Source organism: Sturnus vulgaris, chromosome 8 (assembly GCF_052056855.1).
Source record: "Sturnus vulgaris isolate bStuVul1 chromosome 8, bStuVul1.hap1, whole genome shotgun sequence".
Lineage (NCBI taxonomy): Eukaryota > Metazoa > Chordata > Aves > Passeriformes > Sturnidae > Sturnus > Sturnus vulgaris.
The window spans coordinates 35047251-35073012 of record NC_142250.1 but is presented as its reverse complement, the minus strand read 5'-3'; the positions used below and the strand labels follow the sequence as shown (position 1 = coordinate 35073012).

Below are 25762 nucleotides of genomic sequence, written 5' to 3'. Positions count from 1 at the left end.
TCCAAAACAACAATTCAATTGTGAATTTTAGTCATACAGTATCCATCCATTCATTCCATAGTCCTAACAGGTCAGGGCAGAAGGAAAACCATACAGGAGTGTATTTTTTTTCAGTTTTCTGCTGCATGTGTCTGTTTCCTGTAATAAAGACATTCCTGTTCTACTCCAGCACTACTCATTCAGTGCCTGCCCATGTATTCTCCCCAGATGAGTTTTGTCTTTCCAATTTTAGTTCTTGCTCTGTAGGAGTCAGAAGTGCCAAATGTAAAACTTTATTTCCATGCAAACACATTTTTGCCACTGATTAGGCAATTCCTCATGGCTCTTGCCATGATCATTCCAACCAAATACTCCAAACTGACACTTTTGTGTGTGTGTGTAGATTTGTATCTGTGTCACAGATAACAAATCAAATTTCTCATTATCTGTCCTCTTAAAACAAGTTAAACCACAGCTTTGGCAAACCCAAGAATCTGGGGAAAGAAGAAATTTGATAGAAGAGCAGGTTCTCAGCAATCTTATTATATCCTTTATTTTTTATTATTACATTAATTTAGGAGAAGCATCTTGTTAAAGACTAAAAGCCACATCACCCCTTTTTGTATTTTAACCACTCCTACTGACATGGGAGAGACATCTGCACCTTCCACCACATCCCCAAGACAAACACCCAAAGACCACCCAAGACTGGTAAGTGGCCACTCTGAGAATCCAAATATCCACAATTGATTTCAAAACTCAAACAAATATCCTTAAAACGATCTTTTGGTGACAGATTATCAGACCCAAATCACATTCCAGCCAGCCAGCCTGTCAAGCAGTACATTTTACTACAGCCTACTACTGGGAAATCCATCATTTTAATTGTTCTTCCAGTTCCCCACCCTCAGCTGCTTATTATCATCCCACTCTTCATCAAGCCTCAGCAACTACTGAGGTCTAAGGCTGATGCTGAGGTGGTCACATGAGGTTTGGCAATGCCTTTTTCAAGCACTGATCACAACAAGCTGCAATAAGGATCCAAATCCAAGCACTGCCAGTTCTGGAAGTTCATTCCCACATCTTGGAATACTTGACATTCCTAAAAGCCCCATGTCCTAGAATTACTAAAATTGTTATATAAGCTGTCAGTTAAAACTTCTAAACTTTGCTGATGAAGTTCAATACAAAGATCAATTAATGCATCCAAACCATGCAAACTGAGTATTTTTTCCAGGCCTTATTTAAAATATATATATATAGACATGTATTTTTAGTGGTATTTTAGGTATAGGATTGGTGTGCTACATGACACAAACCAACTCACGAAGAGATAGCAATGTGACTGTGTGCATGGATAGTACCTGGTCATCCTCTATTCTTTAATCAAAACAGGTAAAAATTACTCTTTATAGCAGGGAGAAGCATCAGGAAATTTTTGTTTGTCTAGTCCAACTCACTATTGCAGGGCTTATATTCTGTGGGCATTACAAGCCTCTTTGGCCCCTCTGAGCCACAGCAAGAAAAGTTAACATTTACCATTTCTCTCTACCTGTTCTACCAAATATCTACTCCACTGCAGCCACTTCAGGAAAACAGGGAAAATTCCTGACAGCCCATCACGTGCCAGTCCATACAATCTGAGGCAGCAGTGAACACAAAATATAGTGATAAAGGTAGACTGTCAGAAATTAACCAGAAAACATAAATCCTGCCCCAAAACTATGAGGTGAATTTGCCTACATGCACTATGCCTGTAATTCTGAAATTCAGTATCACCATAGCAAAATGAGACTTGAATATTGCTTGTATTGACAATAGGAGGCACATTCCTACAAAGGCTTTGATTTCTGTGGGATGAGGGAAAGCTTCCAATTCATTAAGTCTATTTAAATAGAGCTTAAAACCCCCACTGTTTATGAGAAATATTTACTGATGTTATAATTCTCTGCATTTCACAACACAGAAGTGTCTCAATACTTACACAAGTAGACTCTGAATCGTGTCCTGGTCCAGCACTGTGCCAGCTGGACTGACACCCACTGCATTCCCCAGACTGGTAAAATGTCAAAAAGAAGAGTGGCATTTGCCTTAAGATTGTTCCCAGAACACCCAGGAAGCTCCAGGAGCTCAAATCCTTGTGAGGGCACAGCCCTGACTGGCTTCAAGAGCAACACAAATGCAAACACATCCCAGTGGCTCAGTGCCTGCTCCTGATCCACACAGCCACAGCTTTCCTTTAAAGTGCACCCCAGAAATGTCCCTTTGCTGCTGCCCCTGAACTCACCAGTCTTTGCCCCGAAAAAATTCTGCTTGGCCAAATGTAAAATCTCTGACTATAGTCTGGCATCTTAAGGGAGAGGACAGAATGCCAAGTGCTGCACCCAAGTCATGAGAAAATACAACTGCAAGTCAGAATTCTGCATTTACAGGTTCAACTGTGCTCCCATTTTGCAATTCAGGCATTTCCTCTTATTGGAAGACTTTCACAGCATCAGGAGCCAAGGTTTTTTAGTTCTAGTAAAGTCCTGCCTCTTACAAACAGCACAGATCAGACATTTGCAATCTTTGTATGTATTAGATGATAGAAATAAAGAAGGGTATCTTAAAAGACCAAATTAAAAAAAATAATAATCACCCAATTACAACTCCTACCATCTTGATCCTACTACAACTTGTACAACTTCCTTCTTTATTAGATGTCAATATTGCCCTCATATTAACTAAGCCAGAATTAGCTGCTAAAACCAATCTATTTCAGTTTAAGGTGCTATTAAGTTTATTCTCTAGAACATGTAAATATTTATAGGGTTTAGTGCAACTACATAAACTTGAAAAATATGCAATACAGGCTTACAAGGATTTCTAGAAAACCAAGTCCTGTTGTCCCTAACTGCACAGTTCCAGTGGCTTTAGAAGAGCCAGACAGAAAAGTTCCCAAGGAAAATGCTACAGCACAGTCTTTATTTACTTCAGCATCTTTCTGACAGTTGTGGAGCACTGGCTGGCACAAGCCGCAAACGAAGCTGGCAAATTCTTTCAAGCAGACTGATGCAGTTGTGACTTCCCAAAGAACAAGCTGGGGAGTAGGGATTTCTGGGATTCAAGGAGGCAGCAATGCCTCCAATAACCCCGTTCTCCCATCTGAGCGGACTGCAAAAGGAAACACTTCATCCTAAGGAGGTCATTGTGCCTCCTGAGTGGGACTATGCCTTGAACTGCTTGGCAAGAGAAGGCAAATTTCTCAAACAACAAAGTTATACATTTTAGAAGTCAGAAGTTGAGACAGATCCTGCTGTAACATAAAACAGATGAGAGACAGAGCCCTGTGCTGCTTCTCTTCTGCCACAGACACAACTGCAAGTGGTCTGTCATGTACATGCTCTCATTTACTCATCTAAGGACTAATCCTAAAACTGGTTTAAGTGCCAGCAAGTGAGAGGCTGATCAACTGACACACTAAAACCTAATTCTGACACCTGTTAAGAATCTCTGCTCCTTTAACACAGACTGCTGAGGACATGTGGCATTCTCTGGAGCTGAGTCAGCCCTCAGACTCTTCCAGCTCTTCACCAGGGGCACATCAGGTGGCCATAAATGAAGTTTTACTGACAATAAATGACTCACAATTTCAGCCAGGGAAGAACTTCTCCTGAAGGAAGGACTGCTTTGCAAACAAATATGACACATCAATTGATAAAAAAGAGCAGTTGTCTGAAAAACCTTTATGGGCCTCTAACACACTCTTCTGCTCCTTCTCTTTTTTGATTTCCAGGGCCTCCCTTGTCAGTATTAGCACACAATCAACAGCAGGTCACTCTCCAGGTAACAATACTGAGACAGAAACTTCTGCATATTAAGGTTTTTTGATTCTTCAAGCTCAGCACCTTGCATCAGGTAAAAAAAAAGAAGTAAATACTTCCAAGACATGTACCTGAAACCTGAAGCCATCCAATACACAAGAGGATGGCTACTGGTTATTTTTGGTTCCATGCAAACAGCTCTTCTCCCTACATACAATCCATGTATTTTTCAAATGTATCATTACAGATATAAGAACTGTTTAAGGATGTCCTTATCTCTCTCCAATCTGTCAGAGCCATCCACGCCCCTTTGTTGCTTGCAGGGCTGTACCCTAAAGGGAGGCTGGACAGTGGAAAATCATTAAAGTTAATTATTAAGTTAGCCAGCAGTGCTTCTAAGGGAAATTGAAATAACTGGTTTTAACTTGATAATTTATTCAATTATTTTTAGCATAAAATATCACAGTGTTTAAGAAAAGTAGTCAAGAGACCAAAATAAAAGGGTGTTTCAGGAGTTATGATTTTCTGCCAAGGAGTAAGGCAAGCAGAGTTTCCCTCAGTCTCAAAGATATACACACACAAATGTAAAGCATTTATGACAGGACAGAGGTACAAGGCACACATGACAATACACAGAGCTCTCTCAGCCAGGTGAGAGTTGTGATCTTACATCACTGCTACCTGGCACAGCAGCCAAGTCATGCTTGCCACTATCCCGGGGAAGAGGCTGGGCTGTACAACTCACACAGGGACTCTTCCCCTCCCAGCCATCCCCACAGGCACCGTCTGCCATCCCCAGCCAGGCCAGCATGGCAGGGCACTGAGTAACCCAGGCTGCACTTCCCTAAACAGTTCCAGCCTACACTGACACCAGCAAGGAAAGGTGCATGGCCTCTCCTGGCCTCCAGCAGCTTGTTCCCACCCATACACTTCCCACCCCTGCAGCACAGCATCAACAGAACCATCAAGGCTCAGCTGTACCCTGCATGTGATGAGGAAGCCAGTCTGAGCTGACTACACCAGCAAAAAGAAACAAAACCCACACAAAAACATCCCCTAACCCAGCTTCTTCTCAAACACCCAGGAGGACAGGAAGGGGCACCTGGGATGACCCCGAGTGGCAGTGCCAGCTGAAAGCACCTTGCTCGTGTCAGTTCCTTCAGGCTGCCTTTATAAATATTCAGAGAAGAGCCAGAGGCACTGCAGGACACAGAGCAGGAGGTGCCTCCGTGTCTCCCGGAGCTGCAGGGCAGTGTGGGACACAGCCCAGCCAACCATACCAACGTCTGGACAGGGAGACTCTCCTTGCCCACGGGCATTCTGAAGGCATGGGCAACATATCTGGCACTAATTCAAAAAACTAATGGCATAAAAAAAATCCTGTAGGAGAGATTAAGTAGTTGACAAAGGAAAAACTAAGCAGACATATGTAGGAATACTAGGAATGAACTTACAGTCCTTTTAAGGATGTACTGCAAAACAAGATTTATCAGAGATTGTTCTAAATATTTTGGATTTGTTTAAGAAACACACTTAGTGGTTTTTCTCACAGAGCTAAGAAGAATGTGTGCCTACTTGATTTGGAAAGCACCATCCCCACAGGGAGCTCTGGCCCATGACAGCAATACCCACCTGACTGACCTGAACCAAGAGAAGAACACACTCTTGCAGCAGGTGATAAACAGGTGGAGGAGAAAGGAGGAGAAGAAATGTAGATTACTTTTAACCTAGCAGTTCGAGCTCAGAAGTTGCACTCACAACTCAAGAATCCCCAGCAGTGCCCTGCAGCAAACACTCTGCCAGCATTACTATCAAATCCAGTCCTAAAGTGTCAGGACATGGGAAGCTCCAAGGTAACACCCAAGCAAACTCTGGATGCCAGGGAGGTTTTACAGGCACAGCCATCCTCATCCATTTGTACTCCTTAAACCCACAGCCAGCTGGAACCAGCTCCACCAGGCCCCACAGCAACTCTTGGTTGTTGTACATCACATTCCATAAATCCCACAGGCCACCAGGACTGTCTGACAGTCTCTGCCATGGGCACCATAAGTTATAGAAAAGGTAATAAAGTTTAATTTAAGTATACATCAGTTCCCTCCCCTAAGAAATGAGTCACCTTGGACTTAACATTAATCTTGTTCTAGGCCACTATGGTAGAAAAGATTGGTGTCATTGCAGAAACCATTTGTAATTCCTCTTTGTAATTTAAACTGGCATTTGGAGGAAACCAGGTTGTCATGCCACACTTAATCCAGTTTCTGCTAGGATTTTAGCAAATTTTAACCACATGAATCAATTTAAAATCTCATCCTTTTGAGAGAGAATCACTCAACAGATACATTCACTCTGAAAAAAGCAAGTCAATAAAAAAGCAACATTCAAGTGCATTTGCTGGCAGAGTTTGAATGGGGGAATACCACTAATCCTTCTGATTTGGAAGGAATACCCTCCATCAAGGAAACTATTCATGCTGAAAGGCAAGAGTTGCACTCATCACGTTTCATCCAGCCTGGATTTGCAAGGAACAGAAGCCTTGATGACATGTTTACTTACTTGAGGTGGGAAAAACATTAATGGATGCCTCCAACACAACAACAAAAAAAATACAACCACACACAAAATTACAAACACACACACCTTCTTAAATCTACTTTATACACATCTCACTTTGTTTCAAAGAACAGATGTGGAAAATAGTAGTGTGATACATGTTTTTAAATTAAACTTGACATTAAGTTTAAAATCTAGTAAAAATGGAGTTGAGATGTGAAGAGTGAGTTCAACCAGAGAGCTATCCTAAAGTATAAACCATTTTTCTTGGTACCTTCTGACAGATAATATCTTTTAAGAGAAAAGAAAATAACCATTCTGCCAAGAATTCCTCCTACTCCTTTAATCTTTATTTTTAACTTCAGGGCTAACTTGAAAAGTTAACTTTTAAACATCTCTCCTACAAAAGACAGATTCAAAGCAAATGGACTCTGCACAACAGACTGAGCTTAAACTTGGAGGTTTCAGTCTGAAGCTCCCAAATCCTAACAAGGCACCATCTGTCAGAGCAGGGTAACAAACTCTTGGTCCATCAATGTTCACGAATTTACCTGGCATTTAACATGAACTTGTCCTATTTTATAATTTTGCTTGGCTAAGGCCTGACAAGTGCTCAGATCAGCTAAAACTTCCCAAGAGCTCCAGCTGGCAAATAAACAGAACTCACTAAGTCACAGTGACTCAAGTGATTCCAATGGTAAAAACAGATGCTTTGGGCAAAATTATTCAATTGACAGTTAACCTGGTTGAAGTATGTCACACTAAGATCACCAGCAGAAATTTATTTTATTGCTATACTGATACTGGCTAAACTGGTGCACTTTTCCAGCACAGATACACTACACAACAACCAGAGACAAGCACAAGAGAATCCATGCAACCTCCATCAATCTTCCTAAGGTTAATCCTATTACAAGGAGTATTGGGGGAAAAAAAATTACATCTGTACTATGCAAAATGAAATTTTGAGATGAAAGGACAGAGAATTAACAGCTTTGTTTGCTAGTTCCTGTCCCCCCATCATCCCTCTCCCCCAGGAGTACAGCAGGTCTTTAAGTTAGAGAAAAGCTTTCAGCAGGCAGCAGGAACAATCAGCACACAACTCCAACTGCATTCTGCTCTTCTTGCCAAGATCCCTTCAGATCAAATCATTATTGAATTACAAAACTTCTATGAACACCATTTTGGGTTTTATGCACAACTATATTGTCACAAGCAATATTAAATACTTGCAAACCCACGTTCTTAAATATAAATACAACCCTTCCCACACAAGTTAAATCAGAAAGTGTGAAATATTTTAAGTAACATTAGAATAGTCAAAAAATCACTTTTCAAAAACCAGAGGGAAAAAATACCCTAATATTTAATACAATTGCTATCAGAATGCAATTGATGCAAAGATGCATATTTTTGTAAGGCATAGGAACAACCTCCAACAACTGACACATGATATTCGATTTAAAAATTAAAACGATTAAAAAATACCACACAGAATTTTCAGCTGCTTCATTTGAGAAGGGAAAAAAGCTCATAAGGAACTGAAGGTATCAAGAAATACTGAGGCATCTCTTTGCAAAAGGAAGTGTGCATGTCTAACTATTCACACAACACAAAAATAAACTAGAATATTTATTAGCTCGGAGAAACCAAACACAGCATACCCACAAAAAACATTTACACCTGATCAAATATGTTAAACAAGGCAGCTCCACTAATTAGCTTTTTGATTACAACAACCATGAAGTGACTTTGTGAGACATTAAGGAACAGCATGAGACATACTAGTAGAGCCAGAGTTTCAAATGAAGTGTTTTACTCTAAAAATAGTTGCATATTTCAAGTGTTGAACCTGCTCGTATGCTGGGGCACACGGTATCTGCTTCTGGGAAGCTACAGCACACAAGTTAACTCACAAGGTCAATAACTGAAGAAAACCCTGCTCTCACATGGCTCTGTTCTTTAACAGCACCACGAGAATTATCCAGTATTTCCTTAGGAAAGCACTAAAATACAAAACAAAATTGGTATTTGAACGTTTTTTGAAGCAGCTGACTACAAAAATACTTTCAGAAAGCCTGTAAACATTTACAGCACAGTATGTGTATTAATGCAACATTATTACTTTCAAGGTCAGTATTACACATGCAGTTTCTTGGAGCTACATATTTTGGTGTTATTTTTAACATCTGACAGAGCATCTTGTACTGTTGCAAGCTCTACACTGTTTACAAATACTCCCAAGCTGCAGCTGCTGACTCTACAGAGCATGTCTTGCCACAGCAAAATGAAGAGTAATTTTAATTATCCAGTAATGGCATTTTTTTACAGTACTATATGCACTCGTGTTCTGTAGATTGGCTTTGTAATTTTTCCACCTTTTGACAATTATATGGAACAGCAGGATTTGATTACAAGAATATCCATTTCTACAAAAGGTCAAAAAAGTCCAAGTACACTTGAGAGACACGTCTAACCTTGTTCAGATTATGGATGAACTTCACAGCCTCTCTTAGCAGGTGCTATTTCAGGAACCTCTACATTTGGCTTACTTTTTTAAATGGAAATGCAGAGATAAAAAAAGCTGGTTTGAAATCAAATGCCAAGTTTCTGTTTTAATTCTTCATTCTCCCAAAATACTTAACGACCAGCACAAGAGCAGAAGGTAGCAGTAAACAACTTACCCACACAAGCATTTAGGAACAGCCAGTCAGTCTTTTTCATTCTATTTTTTATTTGCTTTAGTTTTTTGAAGTCAACTTCAAGCTCCTCCTTGCTGCCAACAGCCCCAGCCAATTCAATTCTTTGGAAGTCCATTTTCACATCAGATTCACGTTTGGTTGTTGGTGGAGATCTTCTTTGGCTATTACCACTACTACAGCTGCCTCTCCACCGAGCCCTGTCCTGCTCGTTTATGATGGAAGAAGCCTCTTCTGTGTCTGCCAGTTCTATTGCTTCGATGTTGTTGGGTCTGGGGTGGTCACATACAACACATTTCCTGGCCTTGGCCCAGTTTTCATATGTACAAACAGAACAAGTCCAGTGCTGAGCCCTTGTGTTTAGTTTATTTCTGTCATTGTATTCCTCACACGGATCCACGGAAAAAGGGACCGGTCTGGAGCCAGAGCCTGAAGACTGAGGAGACTCCGTGGGACTCCTGGTCCTGCGCTGAGACAAGCACTGGGTACACCTTATAGCTCTTGGCCAGTTCAAGTACGTGCACATGTGGCACGACCATTTATTTGCACTTTCCATACTGTAGGATGATTTAACCCTTGGTCTTGCACTGGAATCCGGGCAGATCAAAGGACTGCTCCCTCCTTCAGTGCTCGTAGGATCCCAGTCCCTCCCGATATCACTGGAACCACTTTTGAAAGGATCTTCGGTGATAATTGTTCCACTGGGTCTCTGGGCACGACACATGGTGCACTTGATTGCAGAAGGCCAATTCTCATATGTACAATACTCACAGGCCCATTTAATTCCACGCTCTGTCATCGTGCACTCCTTGAAATGAACGGCGGCGGGCAGAAAGCTGAGGAGTCAGAACACACCATCAGTACACAGTGCCAGCAAAGGAGCTGTTCAAAACAACAAAGGAATGAGATTTAACCCAGTGCATACAAAAATCAGGCTGGGCAAATGAGCAGTGTTTTTTATTTGATATTATTATGACATCTAAGGGGAGTAAAATCATTATGAAAAGGCTGAGACTTGACCTACCGGCATTTTACATGCAGAATTTGGGATTTACAAGTGCAAAAATGAGAAAAAAACCTCAGTCTTGCATTTCTGAAACTCTTCAAATTTGCAGAGAGTTCCAAACAAATTCAGAATACACATTAAGCACTGAGACCAGTATAGCTACAGAAACAAGTTATAAATATTAAATTATTAAAATAAAACTCAATATGAATACAGTAGTGCAAGAAAAGGAACACGAAGTCTATGTCCTGTAATAGACCTTACAGGATTTGGAAGGAAGGAGTGTATCAGGTGGGCAGTTACACAGTGAGTAAGCAGTTCTTTCAGAAAAGGAGGGTGTTGGAATCCACATAAAGTATTTACAATTTGAAAATTTTAGACATGTGCTTAACCAAGACTAGGTCTTGACTGGACATCACCCAGATCAGGAGTGTTACCAAGTGAAAATGCCATTTGAAGGCAAACACAAGCAGTGTGTGTTGGCAGGCTAAAACAGTATTTTCATGCAACAAATTCAGATTTCAACGCAATTCCAACTCACTTTTTCTCTAATGAAGAGGGGATTCTGTCTTCATGCTGGCTCAGACCTTTTCTTCAGATTGCCAAATATGAAGGATGAGACTAAGCAGATAACTATTCCTGTAAACAAAATGAAAACAGACTCATTATAGGTTTCCTACTGGACCTGAGTAACCAGAAAGTTAATTATTAAATGCCACACCTATTCCAATCCCAACTTACTTGGTTAAACCCAGTCATGACCTGCTGAGGTCACGAGAGACTGGTTAAAATAAACCAATATTTATAAAAAAAATGGTGGTCACACAAGTGGTCAATCTGCTGAAGTGAAAGAAGTAAAACCAAGCAACAAGTTCAGACCAAAACATCCACGAACACTCTTACTGCAATCTGAAACTCTGGATGGGGAAGGCAGAAAAAGCTTTGTGTAGAGAGCATAATAGAGGGAAAGGGTGAGGCAGGTAGATAAAGGACAAATAGAAAAACGTACACAGCATTTTCTCCCTTACCCAGAATAGTTACCCAGCCTGTAAAACTCAACCAAGTGCTGGTTTTAAGAATGTGAAACTGATTAAATACAAACTTGTCACATCACTTGACTGACACTTCTTATTTATCATATTGTAACTCTCTAAGCTAGCAAAACCACCCAGAGCCTAAGAACTAAAAGTCACAAGCTGCACAAAAGGATTAAATTCAAAATTAGACACATCAAACCAAAAATTAGTTAATACCTGTTCCCCAAACAGCCAGTGTTTTACGAGTTAGTACATTCCTCACTGAAATACCTTCACACACACCTTGCTCTATCAAGGCATAGCAAAAACTTCAATTTGTCAGCCTTATTGCTACTATCTCCTCCTGAGGACTCCAGCACAGAGCACAGTTTTTTTCCAAGAGCTCAAGTGATCTATTCAGCAGATCAGGTGGCTGCATGAATGAGGGGCTATCGCATGGCCAGGACAGAGGAGAGGGCAGCACTATCCTCTTCCATAGCAATCCATATTTATGCTGCATGAAAGCAGAGGAGCAATCAGGAACACAGAAAGCTCTCTCACACTGCTCAGGTTCCATAGTACTGGTTTTAACAGCCTGCAGAGAACTTCACTCCCACCTCTACTTTATAAAACTGTGTCAGACTGAGCAATGTGCTGAAAAGTAATCAGATTTCCTGCTGCTTCCCCTCCACCATTCCTGACAGATGTCCATGCCCATTTATAATGGGGAAAAAACGGAGCTGGACCATACCAGGTGCCCCATATCTGTGACAAACCAAGTGAAAAATGCATACAGGAGAATATAAAGTTAATTTGATTTTACTAAAGGTGACTTTGCAAAGAAGACTTTTGGGGAATTTTAAGGAAAAAAAAGTTTCTTTACTTTGCCAAAATATCTCCTTTATGAGTACACTAGACATTAGGTTTATCTATCCCATTTGGCCAAAGTTTTTCCCTCAATTCCCAAAATAAGGTTTTTAATTACTTTCTTAATAAGTTGCTTCTCTCTAGAAACAGAGATTTTTTTTAGGAATTAATGTTTTGTACTTAGAAACACAGGAGAGTTGAACAGGGTTTTCAGAACATAGAAAGCAGGAGCACACTGCCCGTGCACCTGCCCACTGCCACCAAGGACCACCAAAGGTGGCTGCCCCAATACTCCAGTGTTTGAGAATAATTCCTACTGGAGCAGAAGTTGGTATGGTAGGAGTTTGATGCTTCCCATCAAATCCACAAACAGTGTGTGATGGGTATCTGTAACTGTACATGGTTTCTTCCCTGCCCTAGTTTGTAAGGCCTTAAACAAAGCAGTTCCCACTGCAGACAATTCCCAACCCACATTTGGGATGGGGCATGAAAACAACACATCATCTGTTTTAGTGATATTAAGACTGGGAAAGGAGATTGCAGCTCAAGTTGGAAAGCAGCTGGCTGCAAAAACAATCTAAACAAGTACTGAGATAGTACTTAGGAAACAAAATAGCTCAGGACATCCAACATTACAGGAAAGCTTTCATAGGTACCACAGGATCAGCTTTTTAGCTGCAATTATCTTCTGTGCCCCTTAAAAAGCAGATGCTCTCAGACATAATTCTTAGAGAGGCTGAGTATCTGCAGCTTTGAAAGCCTCTGAGATATGAGCTCACCACCTCCAAACACAAGGCCTCGGGTTATTATGAAGTAAAGAAGATAAAAAGGCTCAACAGAGCAATGCAATTTCTCTTCCTTGACAGCTTTGCCAACACCAAGTACAGTGAGGAAATTCAACAATGGAGTTTTTTTTACTGTTTCACTGTTTTTCACTTGATCTGACCTCCAGTTCTACCCACCAAGGCAGCTACCCATGGATGGGTCTGGTGGGAACAGAGTTGGAGGTCAGAGACACCAGACCCATCCAATTTTGTTTACATCAGGAACTGCAGCAACAGGACAAGGGGAAATGGCTTCACATTGAAAGGGAGTAGGTTTAAATTAGATATTAGAAGAAATTGTCCCCTGTGAGGGTAGTGAGGCCCTGGCACAGAGTGCCCAGAGAAGCTGTGGCTACCCCTGGATCCCTGGAAGTGGCCAGTGGGATAGTGGGAGGTGTCCCTGCCCGTGGCAGGGGATTGGAACAAGATGAGTTTTAAGGTCCCTTCCAACCCAGACCATTCTATGATTCTATGAATTACTGGTGATACAGCATCACCATCCAGGCACAGCAGTTTGAAGCTTATTACATTTTTTCCCAATTACTTCTTTGACTCTGTTTTCAAGTCAACTTGTTATTTTAGATTCCTCACAGAGGAGAAGCTGAATCATGGAGTGCCTCCTCTGACAGAGAAATAGCAACACAGTGACTGTGAAGTGCAGGTGCATGCCTTTATGTCCAAAAAGCATGAGCAGACAAGAAATTAAAACCCACAAAACTTCAAGCAAATTCCAGTTGATCAGTTTACACAGCGTGCTGAATATCTTCTGGACACACTTGTAGAGTAACTCAATACACTGAAGAGAAAAATATATTAAATTCTGATAAATAAGAAACAAAAAATTAAAAAAAAACAAAACCTTATCAGATCAGCCTTTTACTACATAAAGTCAGTTGTAAAAGGTAACCTAGAATACCCAGAAATCTGGTTTTTGCTTTGCTTCAATTTTTAAAAACAGTCTTTTTAGGTGCACACAAAGACACAAAACAGCTCACAGAAATTGGGAAGAAACAATGAAGTTCTCAAATATCACTTTTATGATATTACACTCCCCTCCTCAATTTAATTATTTGCTCTGTCCAGAAGTTGTTTTTCCTTTGGCTCAAACAAGGAACAACATGGAGCTCCACTTCATTAAACGATCAAGCCCTCCCTGTAAACAGGCCAGATGCTGATTTACACCAGTCCACATTACGGATTTTTTGTTGGGATGGTGCTGGCATCTGTGCTGGCTGAAACCTTACGTAATTACACTGACCAAATCAGTGTTCTCACCTCCAATTCATTTTGTTCTTGTCTACGGATTTTCAAATAAAATTGCTTCTGTGTTTCCAGGGAAAAGGGGGAGCTCAAGATGTCAGCTTCAGCCTTTAACAAGGCTTGCAAGGCAAATCAAGAACCACCCTCCTTCCCCCCTTGCAGCTGCCTCTCATAGGCTGCTCCAAAAAGAAAAGCAGCCTGGTTTCTTCATCTCAAAAACAATAAAGTAACTTTTTATATGAACACAATAAGCAGAAGTACCTTTTTCTGAAAGAAAGGGATCCCTTAACCAAATGCAGAATCTCTTCATTCAGCATTTCAGGGGTACAGAAGTAAAACCTTTCACAAATCTTAGCCTAATTTTCCAAGGTGGACATTTACTGACTTTCTTCTCATATCTTACCAAACTTGCTCTACCTGCAGCTATTTGCTCTTCTTTCTCAATAATTCAGTATAAGCCTCCACAGATCAGTATATTAAAAGCAGAAAGCTTGAACTTGGGCTTTTGTAGTTTGATGGGAACTAACAATAAGCTCCATTGTCATCTCCTCAAATTAATTTTAATAAAATTAAGAACCCTGACCTAGTCAATGGAACACACAGATCAGATCAGCACTGAATCTGGAAGCTTTGCTGTAGTATCTATGTATTATAACAAAGAATGGAAAGATTATTGTGAAACCACAAACACAGAAGCATTTTCTACATTAGCCCAAACACACTGAAGCAAGGAATTTAATAAGCAAGCATAGTTTGCTTTGTTCTTTAAGAAAAGCAACAATTCAGTCCCAAACAGAGCAGCAAAAAGGAGAAAACACTCTGTCATCTCGGCAAAAGAGCACTGAAATAATTTTCTGCAAGCTGCTCTGTGAGGTGGGGGTTAGGAAATGTTGATTTGCTTAAAGAACACCAGCTGGCTGTTTGCAGTGCCAGCAGCAGGAACTGGACCCAGACTGCAGCAGGCACAGAATGCAGAAACCCTGCTCACCAAACAGACACAAGCAGGACTGGGAGGCTTCTGTCAAACTGCACCGTCCTCACGGCAGCAAGAGCACTGCTCCAAAACACACACACATCACCTCTGGCTCTCCTGAGGAGTGCAGCTCTTCAGTTAAGACTGGCACAAACCTGAATTCCAATCACTCACAATCTATAAACTACAGCATCAGTGGTGCATGAGGAAAAAAAATGAAAATATTTTAGCTGGAACTATTTACAAATCTAGCATGTTAAGTGATTTCTACCATTTTCTTCAGTTTTGATAGTCCAGATCACTAAAAATACTCCTTACTGCAGATTTTTAGGTATGACCTGCCTCACTACCTAAAACTTTTCATCTTATAAGTGAGGAATGAGTTAAAATCCAGGAGACCTCAGCTCTCACAAAGAAACACAGTGCAAGAAACACAGTTCTCTTAACCAAAAAAAGCAAGAAAGTAAGAATTCACTTTGAACACATTCAGAAGTCTGTTCATTGGGTGAATTCAGATGGGTTTCATTTACATAAAATTAATAAAAAATTGTTTTCATTCTGCTTTATGGATTCATATCTCATTTCAAAGCGTCTTAAATCTACTTTATTAGGTATTTATAGTATTCAGAGAAATTATGCTGATTTTGCTTCAGCTTTCTTTTCAATATTCTATTCACACTTCCAACTCAACTGCTGACTTTTCATAAGCAAAAGAATTTATATGCAGCTTTAATACAAGAGGATGTCCAATTTTCCTAATGCTTCATGTATCAAGAAGGAAAACATCTGGGAAGTTTCTGATCTTTGGAGACATCTTAAATACAAGATGGGCAATGAAATTTATGATTAGGTCTACAACTTAATGTAAATGGACGCTTTTGCAAAAGCTGGAAACTCATTACAGAATTAACAGATATTTGAGAATAGTAAACATTTTCTCTTTTTGCCATCTTTTTTTTATTTAATGTTTATCTCTTGAAGCATTTCTGTGCTCTTAGCCACTAGAGTTAAACCCTCTTGTGTAACTTGCACGGTGCAAGTTTGCATTTTATTCATTACTCATCTCAAGTCAAACTCCATCTAGCTCTATTAAATTTGTGACTAAAAGCTGGGAAAACCTTAACTACTGAAAACAATCTAAAAAAACCCAGAAGCAGCAGACTGCAGTTCAGTTTTCTTTCTTTATCAGGGTTGCTTTTTTGTTTTGTTTTAAGCTCAATTAAAAGTGAACAACTGTCCAGATGAGATGTTACTACACATTAGGATGGACTAAATACAACCAACTGCTTAGAAACCAACACCATTTGGGCAAACAGGAGTAAGCAGTTTAACAGTTACATAATGCACAACATCTCCCACACAACACTAATCAAAACCCAAGCAAAATGACTTCAAATAATGAGCTATGATAGAACATTTGCATAAATACAGCCAGCAGCGTTTAATGAATTTGACCATAAACAGCAACAGATGAATAACTGAGTGAAGATCCACAGTAACAAACATACACAATAAAACAACAGAACTGTTAAAACTTCATTTCAAAAAGACATTAGCCTTGGACAGAGTACAGAAGTTGAACAAGATGTTTCTTTATAAAAAGTGAGGTCAAATACAAAAACAGTTTATCTGTGTTTAGACTGTGCCTCAAACACCAGACCCATTTTTGTTTAGCTCTCAGCCAACCTCACATACAAGGAGGAAAACCAGATCTCATGCTCTGACTGGAAACACACTGTGGAGTCAGACATCAAAACTCTGAAACATTTAAACCTGTCCAACAGCAGGAACATTATACCAAGACTTGTACATTTTCTAGTAATTACCCCCTGGACCTCCTCAATACTGGATGACCATAAATTAGAGCAGGGCTGCACACGCAGTCACCATTTGGAGGAAGAAAACCACCTGCCTCCAAAGGAAACATGGAAACACAGGCTCAGCATCCACGATTGGGCAGTTTGCTCCTAATTAATGCCAAGGCACATTCAGATACAGCCAAGGACTGTCTTTGGTACAAGCATTTGCAATTGGAATACACTTCAGGCAAGTCTCAGTTCAAGTGAGCCAAAGAAACTGCACTCATTTTATGCAGCTCTTCCTAAGATGCTGGCAAGGCAGCAATGTATCAAAAAGAGGGGAAAAGAAAAAATAGTAGCAAAAATGCTATTATCACAGCACACAGAGTCCACTAGTGTGGATGGTGCTGCTTAACACAGTTCAAAAAACTAGTGGCAAATATCACAGGGAAAACAAATCCAAACTCCTTCTAAAGACGGAGTGATACCAGTTTTTGTGGGGTTTTAATCACTTGGGTTTTTTTAACTGTATGATTAGTAATCTGCATTTTAGTCATAATCCGTATCTCTGAGTTAAGCACTTCAAGGTATTCTGCACTCCTGGAAAGTTTCAGAGTAACAGCTCTAAAACAGTAATAGCAGGTTCTGTGGTGGGAGTAAGTTTCTACTAAAGGCAACACTGAACAACCTTCTTTAAATAAACCTTTTAAAAGCCGTGAGGTGACAATTTTTTTTATCCCTGCCAAACTAAACAGCAATAGGGACGTCAAAACTAGGAAAATAACTAGTCCAGCAGCCCATCTCAGCCCTTCAGCAAGATAAAAATGAGCTTCTCAGCAGGCACCCAGTAAGGGGAAGCCTTTGCAGGTAAAACCTAAACCCACTGGCCCATCTGTCAGAGGGTGTCAGTGACAACCAGAAGTTGTTCAGGACAAAACATTCCTGACTTACCAGGGCAGTGAGAACCAGTAAAAAACAAAAGCATATCATGAACATTTCTTGAACCCAAGACCTGTACACTGAGGCTGTTCCAGGGGAGTACTGGAATAACAGCAAGGAATAAATATGCCAGCTGTCCCTACAGAACCCTGCTTAGATACTGGGAAGATGAGTGGAGACTCAAGGAATACTTTCAAGCCCATTAGCCTGAGAGAAGCACAAGTCAAGCTCTCATAGTGCACTTATGGTCTCAACAACCACAAAAAAAACCAAGATTCTCTCATAAACCAGCAATCATAAAGCACACTTCCTATTTTTTGCTGGAATTACACACATTTATGAGATTTATGACAGATGTTTTTCTTCCCAGATAACCGACTGCACAAAGAACTATGGAGTTCTTTAAATGAGTGGACCTATAAAAGCGTGTGTAAATTCAAAGTCACTAAAAGATTACTGATCAAAATAGTTCTAATATAGTGGGGAAAAAAACCAAAACAGATCACTCAATTTTTCCTTACAGAGTCACATAAATCATGGTTCTGACAGTTTTCTTTAGCTCAGGAACCCCAACTCCTGAATATCTAGAAGTTACCAAGAAAACCAATGCACCTTACCAAAGTCTCTTAACGCCCACAAACTCCTCGGTAACCCAAACTTTCTCTGTTTTATCAGAAACAGCTTCTCAGGACCAGATGCTAAATCAAATTGAAGTCAAAGAACCACATGGAGGGTTTTTAAACCTTAACATTTGATTACAGAAGTAATGGCAAACATAACCCAAATAAAACAGCAGCGTGTCTTGGCTTCTGGCACAGTGGGAGGGAGGAGAAGACTGCAGCCTCTTTCTCACAAATTCCAGACCCAAGTCCTACTTCCAGAGCCCTACTGACATGTGCCAAAGCAGACACAAGTCCATCCTTCCAGCCTCCCCATTCCCTGGACAGCAGGTTACACATCTGCTTTTCACTTTGTACCTAGTTCTCTGTACCTCAAGTATTTACAGCTCAGTTCTGAACTTAAAGACAATCTTAAATCCTGTGTCTAGTCCAACATTTTTCTTAGAAGTAATAACTGTCCTTAATTTAAAATTTGCAAGCCATTCTCAGCAAAAAAAAAAAATCCAACTTAGTAGACCATAATAATAAATAAATAAACAAGCAAACAAACAAAACCAACAACAATAAATCATGCAGCAGTATCCTTGTCTTAAGAACAAGCAGAACAGATTACATCAGGACAAACCCAAATAACCAAAGGGAAAAATGCCAACTTAATTATTTCTCCTGTACAGTAGAAAATGCACAAGGACTGCAAATCTGCCTGCTTCCTAGGCAAGATGCTCTGCACATACCAGTCACTACCAATCTTTCCACTGTATTACCTCCCCATGTTCCTTGTAAAAAATCTACTATTCCTTCTGCTTTCTTGAACCAGGGACTCCATATCAGCCTCCTTCTGAATGCAGTTCCCCTCTTCAAGCATCACTGCCCTCATTCCCTGCTCCATCCCCTCCACACCTCTCCTCTCCCTGGTCTCCACCAACGTGAGTTTCTGCACAAATGGGACATCAGCACAGAAATAAAATTGTTTTGAAAAATGCCAGGTGGACATAACTCCAGTTTGAGTACAGAGCTCCTGAACACCTGCCTAGGCCACGAAAGAAGGAAACACAAAATCATAAATATTATTATAATTAACACACTCTCAGAATTATTGTTGAAGTATGACAGTTCTTCTTTTGAAGCATGTTAACTGGGAGACCCCAAAGAGGTAATATTATTAATCTTGAACGTCCAAAGAGATTCCAAAAGAATTAGCTACATAAGAGCAGCTGTGCTCCAGCCACTGATGATGCAAAAATGTCACAATCCTGTGCAAGTTGAAGCAATGACAAATACACAAAAAATGCTATGAAAAGCACCAAGAAAAGTGCCTGGATCCCAAATGTTTGACATCTTAATTTGAAGACAAATGTTATAAGGTGTAACAAATTCCATTCAACTGACATTACAAAGTTACAATTATCTATGTTACTAAACTGATTCTATGAAGCTACACCATCTGACAAAGGAATGGCAAACTCTTCATCAGCTGTGTTGGAAAAGATTCTCTTTTCAACTTAGCCTTGTTTCCCTCCTCATACATAGTACTATTTTTAAAAAAATAAAAAATTAAGAACTCTGTAACAGCTAAGCCAGCCATTTTCAGCTGCCAAACTAAAGTTTAGTTCCATTTTAGTACCAGGAGACTGGATCATAATTCAGACAGTTAAACTGAGGATTACTTGTTGACATCAATTTTGAACAGCCCAAAATAACCCAGTCTTCAAATTTTGGGGGGAGGTAAGGGCATGAGATTACTAAGAGAACTGGCAGTAGCACTTCAAATGCTTTGCTGTTTTAGCAGATCACGACAAAGAATGTATTGATCTGAAGTTGTGCTAGAATTGATATGGCAAAGAGAAGCTGAAAAGAGAAACATTAACACCCAAGTTAATACCACATGAAGGAGCCAGTAAATCTCACTTTAAAGTGCCTGAGAGAACATTTGATTATTTGATTGACTGTATTAAAAATAACCTCCCATTCAATCAGTAAAATATTTCCTACTTACACTTCTGACTTGTTTACAAATCCTTCTTGCAAAGGGCACCAAAGATGGGTGGGAATTCCTGTGCCTGAGGAATTTACAGGTCAAACAACATACAATGAGAGCAGCCACATACAAAGCTTAAAATGTCCCCTTGACCCATTCTGAGCTAGAATTAGTCTCCAATTAAAGTCACGCTTCTGTGATGAACCCCGTTGATGCTTTTGTGCCACTCAGAATTCCAATGACATTAATGTTTGTAATTATACTTCTGAGAAAATGCTAATGGACACAACTCCACAAGAACAGATCACAGCCTCGCCGGTGTCACCCCCACCTGCCTGCACCGGCTTAAGCAGTAGAAAGAAAGTAAAGGTAGCAATTTCTTTTTCCTTCCAGAGAACTACACCACATAATTAGAGTTTCACAAATCCCACGAAATGCAATGCATTCAAAGGCATTATTCTCTTTGAATGCTGTGACGGACTTAAACCAGAGGTGATCTTTCACATATGACATTCCAGACTCCACATGCTGAGACACCAACTCGGCTTGGCCTTCGGAAGGAGGCCAGCAAAAGAGTTCCACAACATCTCCCTGCTCACCTGTTTCCCCCTCTCTGAGAAACTATTGAAAAAGGGGGAAAAAAAACAAATAAGCCTCACAAATCTCTTCCGCGAGACTGATAAGCAGATGGAAAAATAAAACTACTTACAACAGATCCCTCTTGAACTACTGTTAAAAGGTTCTGCTCATAACAGAGCAAACTCTAAGACGAGAAAGAGGTACTTACTACACAGAAGACATCTCACCTCTCAATCTTTGCACCAACAAACACATCAAAGCACTAAATTCACATGCCAGCTCCACCACTTGTGACACCGCAGGCAGCTGGTGAGCAGAGACCGTTCAAGCACAGCACAAAGCCCGTCAAACAACGTTTGTTTACTACATCAACCCCCAAGAATTCCAGAAAAAGTTGTTTTTATTGCCATCGCTGAAAGTCACCGTGGCAGCAGAAAGTTCTCAGCAGCCGGGCTGTGCCAGCCGTGTAGGACACCCGGATCCATCTTCTCCATCATTTCTCCCACCCGCTGCTCCCAAGGGAGCGGTGACTGCTGTGGGGACAGGCTGATTCTGTCACTCCCAAGGAAGGACTCACAGACACATCCAAAGGACTCACAGACACATCCATGACCTCCGCAGACAAGTTTATCTTATCCTGCCAGGAAGCTGCTGCAGTCTGGGACCGTGAAGGCAGACAGGGAGGCGCTGGCAGCGTGGATTACCAAGGTCTGCCTCGCTCCTTAATCCAACTTTCCTAATTTTTGTTTAGACTTCGGTTCCCAAAGACGAGCTCGATCTTGAAATTCTTCTCACACTGTACTTTACTTCTGATAAAGCACTGACTATAGGTGATCACAGAATCATCACAGAATGAATCACAGAGTGGTTTGGGCTGGAAGAGACCTTAAAGATCATCTCGTTCCAACCCCCTGCCATGGGCAGGGACACCTTCCACTATCCCAGGTGGCTCCAAGCCCCGTCCAACCTGGCCTTGGACACTTCCAAGGATAGGACAGGCAATAACATGGAAGTTTTGCTACCCAAAATCCAGACACAACCCATCACTCCCATCACCGACTCCACCACCGCGTGCAGATCCACACAGGCACATCCGAACACGAACAAAATCAAAACAGGAGAGTGGGAAGAAGTGGGAGGGAGGCAGCATAGGCATGATCTCACCCAGGCACACCAAGGCACCACAGCTCGGGGTCCGGAGCAGCAGCCACGGGAGAAAAAAATCCGAGTTTCCTGCCTTTGTACTGAAGCTGTGCCAGCCTGCCTCCCCTCAGCAAACCGTTCCACGCGGGACACCGATCGCAGCGGGATCCGGGGCCGCGCCGGAGGCGCCTCCTCACAGCCCCCCGACCCCGCAGCGGGTCGGCTCTGGCTCAGCTCGCCCCCGTTCCCCCCGCGCCCCCCCGTCCTACAGCGCTGCCCGAGGAGAGCAGTGAGAGCACAGGGGCTTTACCTCTCCGCCGGGATCCGTCCCTCAGTCCCTCAGGAACACGCTCGGAGCACTGGGAGCCGCCTGCGCCCCGCGCCGCCCCCCCCCCCCTCCCGCGCTCTCCCCCCGCTCACGACATGGTCTCTCCCGAGGCGCCGCGGCTGCCGCGGCCGCGGGCGCTCCCACTCGGCGCGGTGGGGGGGGGGGAGGCTCTGCCCGCTCTCCTCTAATGGCGGCGGCCGGAGCGGCCCAAAGCAAAATAAACCCCCGCACGGCCGAGCCTCACGTCAGCGCGGCTTGCCGCCCTGCGCGCCGTCCATTGGCTGGTCCCGCTCCCGCATTTCACCAATGGGCGGGCGGCTCTTTGCGCAGAGCGGTGATGTCATCGCTGCCGCGGGCTGCCGCGCTCGGGGCGGGCGCCAGGGGGCGCCGCCCGTGCCGGCCCCTCAGGGCGGGTCCCGCGGGACCCTCGGGGGGGATTCCGCTCTGCCCCTTCCCGGCCCTTCCCGCTCCCCTTCCCGCAGGTCCCTCCCGGCCCCTCCGCACTCTGAGACCTTCCCCGAGCCAAACATGCGCCTGGGTCGCCGGCGGTAACGGACGGAGCGTTGTGGAGTGGAGACGAGAGCATCCTCCCCCTGGCTCCGCATCCACCGTGGTGCGGGGTACATGGACATGGGAGTTTCCTGTGGGAATAATCTCTCAAAAAACCTCCTTGTGATGGCAGGTGGCCAGGCAGCAGCAGAGGAGAACACCGCTTTGTGGCAGCTGATCACAGAATCACTGAGGTTTGAAAAGCCCTCTCAGACCATTGAGTACAAACTGTGCCTGGTCCCCACCTTGTCCCCAGCCCAGAGCACGGAGTGCCATGTCCAGGCTTTCCTTGGACACCTCAGGGATGGGGAAGGGACCACCACCACTCTGGGCAGACCCTTCCAATGTCTAATCACCTTTCTGTGAATAAATTTTTCCTTATGTCTGACCTGAACCTAAACTGGCTGCAATTTAAGACTCCACCCTCTATTTCTTATTGGCGCTCTGGAAATAACTTGCTACGGAACAACTGAAGGAATTAACGTGTAGGAAATCAGAATCCACCAGGTGCCATGGTCAGGTTGACATGATGGTGTTGGGTCAGACTCAATCTCAAGGATCCTTTTCCATCTAAACTGATTCTGTGAAATAAAATTTCAGCATCTCCTCCACATGTTGATCCCAAGCTTTTCTGACTCGAGACGGTGAATGTTTGGGATTGGAGTTCAGGATGTCACCCTGCCCAAAAAGACTCATCGAAGCAGCAGCCCCACAGTGCAAAGCCCATTTCTCTTCTGGGAAGGAAAGACCTGCAACAACAGCTCTGCCAGCCCTTGGGTTCAGTCCATGTGCTGGCTACGCAATATTTTTTTTTGCTTTCTACTCAAAAATTGCGAGTCTGCATCTTCCTTAAGCTGCCCTCGTAGGCTCACTGATAGAAAATGTGTATTCCTCTACATCCTTGCTTTTCCCTCATGGGTTTTACATCATTTGAATACTTTATTTTTATTTTTTTTTACCCCAACTGCAGTTACTACTTTTTATTTCAGGCTTTCTCAGATGTTTTAGCACTTTCTTATTTCCATGGTTTCATCCCCCATTCCCAGACTCTGTTAGATAATGCCTTGGGCTTGGTATTGCATTGGGAAACTCATCCAGAACCAGCTGGATCCATCCCTTCTCCCTCAGTCAGCATAAAAGGAAAGCACCTGAGATGTTCCAGCAGAGCAGTGCTAGAGAAAATCCCTTTGTCCAGCAGGCAGACAACCAGCACTGGAGTCAGGACAAGTAAAATGTAATTACTTATGGAGACTGAAATAGAAATTTGTCTTCATTTGCAATTAAATTAGTTCGCTGTAAACATCAAGAACTGTTGCAGGGGGAAGGTAATGTGATTTCTCTCTTCCAGACTAATTATTTACTAAATTCTCTTTCTGACTCCACAAAACAAGTTGGTGCATTTCTCAAAACACAGCTGTATAAAAAAGGGGGAAAACTTTTTTTTTTCCTTTTTTTTTTATTAAATAAGACTTGGATAAGTCATGTAAAATAAATATTCCTTATCTTAAGAAATTTTGCCATCTCTGCACTTAGAAATCATCCAGAAAATTTATCCCTTGCTCTTGGCATCTAGGCAAGATAATGGAAGAGCTGTTGGGGTAAATTCCAGATGTTGCCCCAACTGTGCAACAATGGAAATTTCCAGAAATAATTGTTATAGATTAGACTGTATAAAAAGATATGAAAATACAAGGAATATCTTAGAACCATAGACTCATAAAGGGGCTTGTGTTGGAAAAAAGTTATGACCAACTGAAAAAAATTAATTCCAAAGAATTCTGAGTGTTTTTAATCCCTGCACAGTTGATCTGCAGAACAGAAGCATTCTGAGTAGTGAAAGAGGTCCCTGGATAGTATTCAAAGGAGAACATGTGGTCAAAATGAATTTGAAAATATTTGCCAGAGCAAAAGCAAATCCTGGGCTGCATCTCCCAATTACCTGACATTTTTGATGTTGGTGACTTTATTGGTAAGGCCATGTCTTTGGCTTTAGCTCAAAAAGCTGCTGGTATCTCCTGCCAGGTTTACCTTGCAGGAGTTTGCCATTTGTTCTAGACTTAAACACTAAAATACAAGAGGAATGACCTTTCAGCAGTTTAGAATATCTATATTTACACATATAATTTATCCAAGAAGAGCTTTCAGACTTCTAATTTGGAGACAAATCAAAATCTACATGATTTGATAGTCCAGTCCTCAATAGATTCGGTGTTTGATCATCTTTTCTTTTTTTAAATGTCAGAAAGATAATTCTATTTTTTGTTAGAGGTAGCAGAAGTTGTAAGCAAGTACTAATTTCATATCTCACCCAGAATTTTCATTTCCTTTCACCAGTTTAAGGAGAAATTTTAACTCCCTAGGAAGGAATTTGGAGCAGTCATACTCATTTGACAGCTGAAGCTGTTATTTTGGGAACCTTCCTTTGCAGAGCTGGATTTGCTCAGGCCTTGCAGCTCGGGAGCCTTCACACACGAGTTGTACAACTGCCCCTTGTGTCTCACAATAAACCCACAGCAGAACCATGAGATAAAAATATCATTAATATCATTTGCATATATATGTGTTCCAGCTTCTTTTCCCCCCCCTGCTTCTCAAACATCATAAATCCCTGTTCCTGTAACTTCCCATCTTCCTCAGCCATCCTAACTCCAATCTCCTTTCTTCCTGTCCCTCCAGAACAAGAACTGATGGTAAATCTCCTTATCAGAGCTCACAGATTTGATAAAACCCAAGCAACGTGCACAAAGGATGTGATTTTGCAGGAATATCCAGCTCAGATCCCGCCTTGGTTCCCATCCTTGCCAGCCTGGAGCTGCCCCAGCAGCCTGGAACCCTTTGTGCCTGCGA

The 25762-nt window shown here is 41.9% G+C and overlaps 1 protein-coding gene across 4 annotated transcripts in view; it reads right to left on the bottom strand.

Annotated features, from left to right (window-relative positions):
• Nucleotides 1–22583, bottom strand: part of ZRANB1 (zinc finger RANBP2-type containing 1) — a 41744-nt gene extending 19161 nt beyond the window's left edge. The window contains exons 1-3 of one of the 4 annotated variants that reach the window (XM_088169440.1): nucleotides 22349–22583; nucleotides 10582–10679; nucleotides 9020–9870 (exon numbers count right to left, since the gene is read on the bottom strand). In XM_088169440.1, the coding sequence (XP_088025566.1) occupies nucleotides 9020–9833 (814 nt within the window). In that variant the 5' untranslated portion in view covers nucleotides 9834–9870; nucleotides 10582–10679; nucleotides 22349–22583. Of the gene's footprint in view, nucleotides 1–9019; nucleotides 9917–10581; nucleotides 10680–20334; nucleotides 20473–22348 lie in introns of those variants that run through there. The other 3 variants (XM_088169441.1, XM_088169438.1, XM_088169439.1) reach the window with 3 other exon arrangements.
• Nucleotides 22584–25762: the final 3179 nt, after the last annotated feature.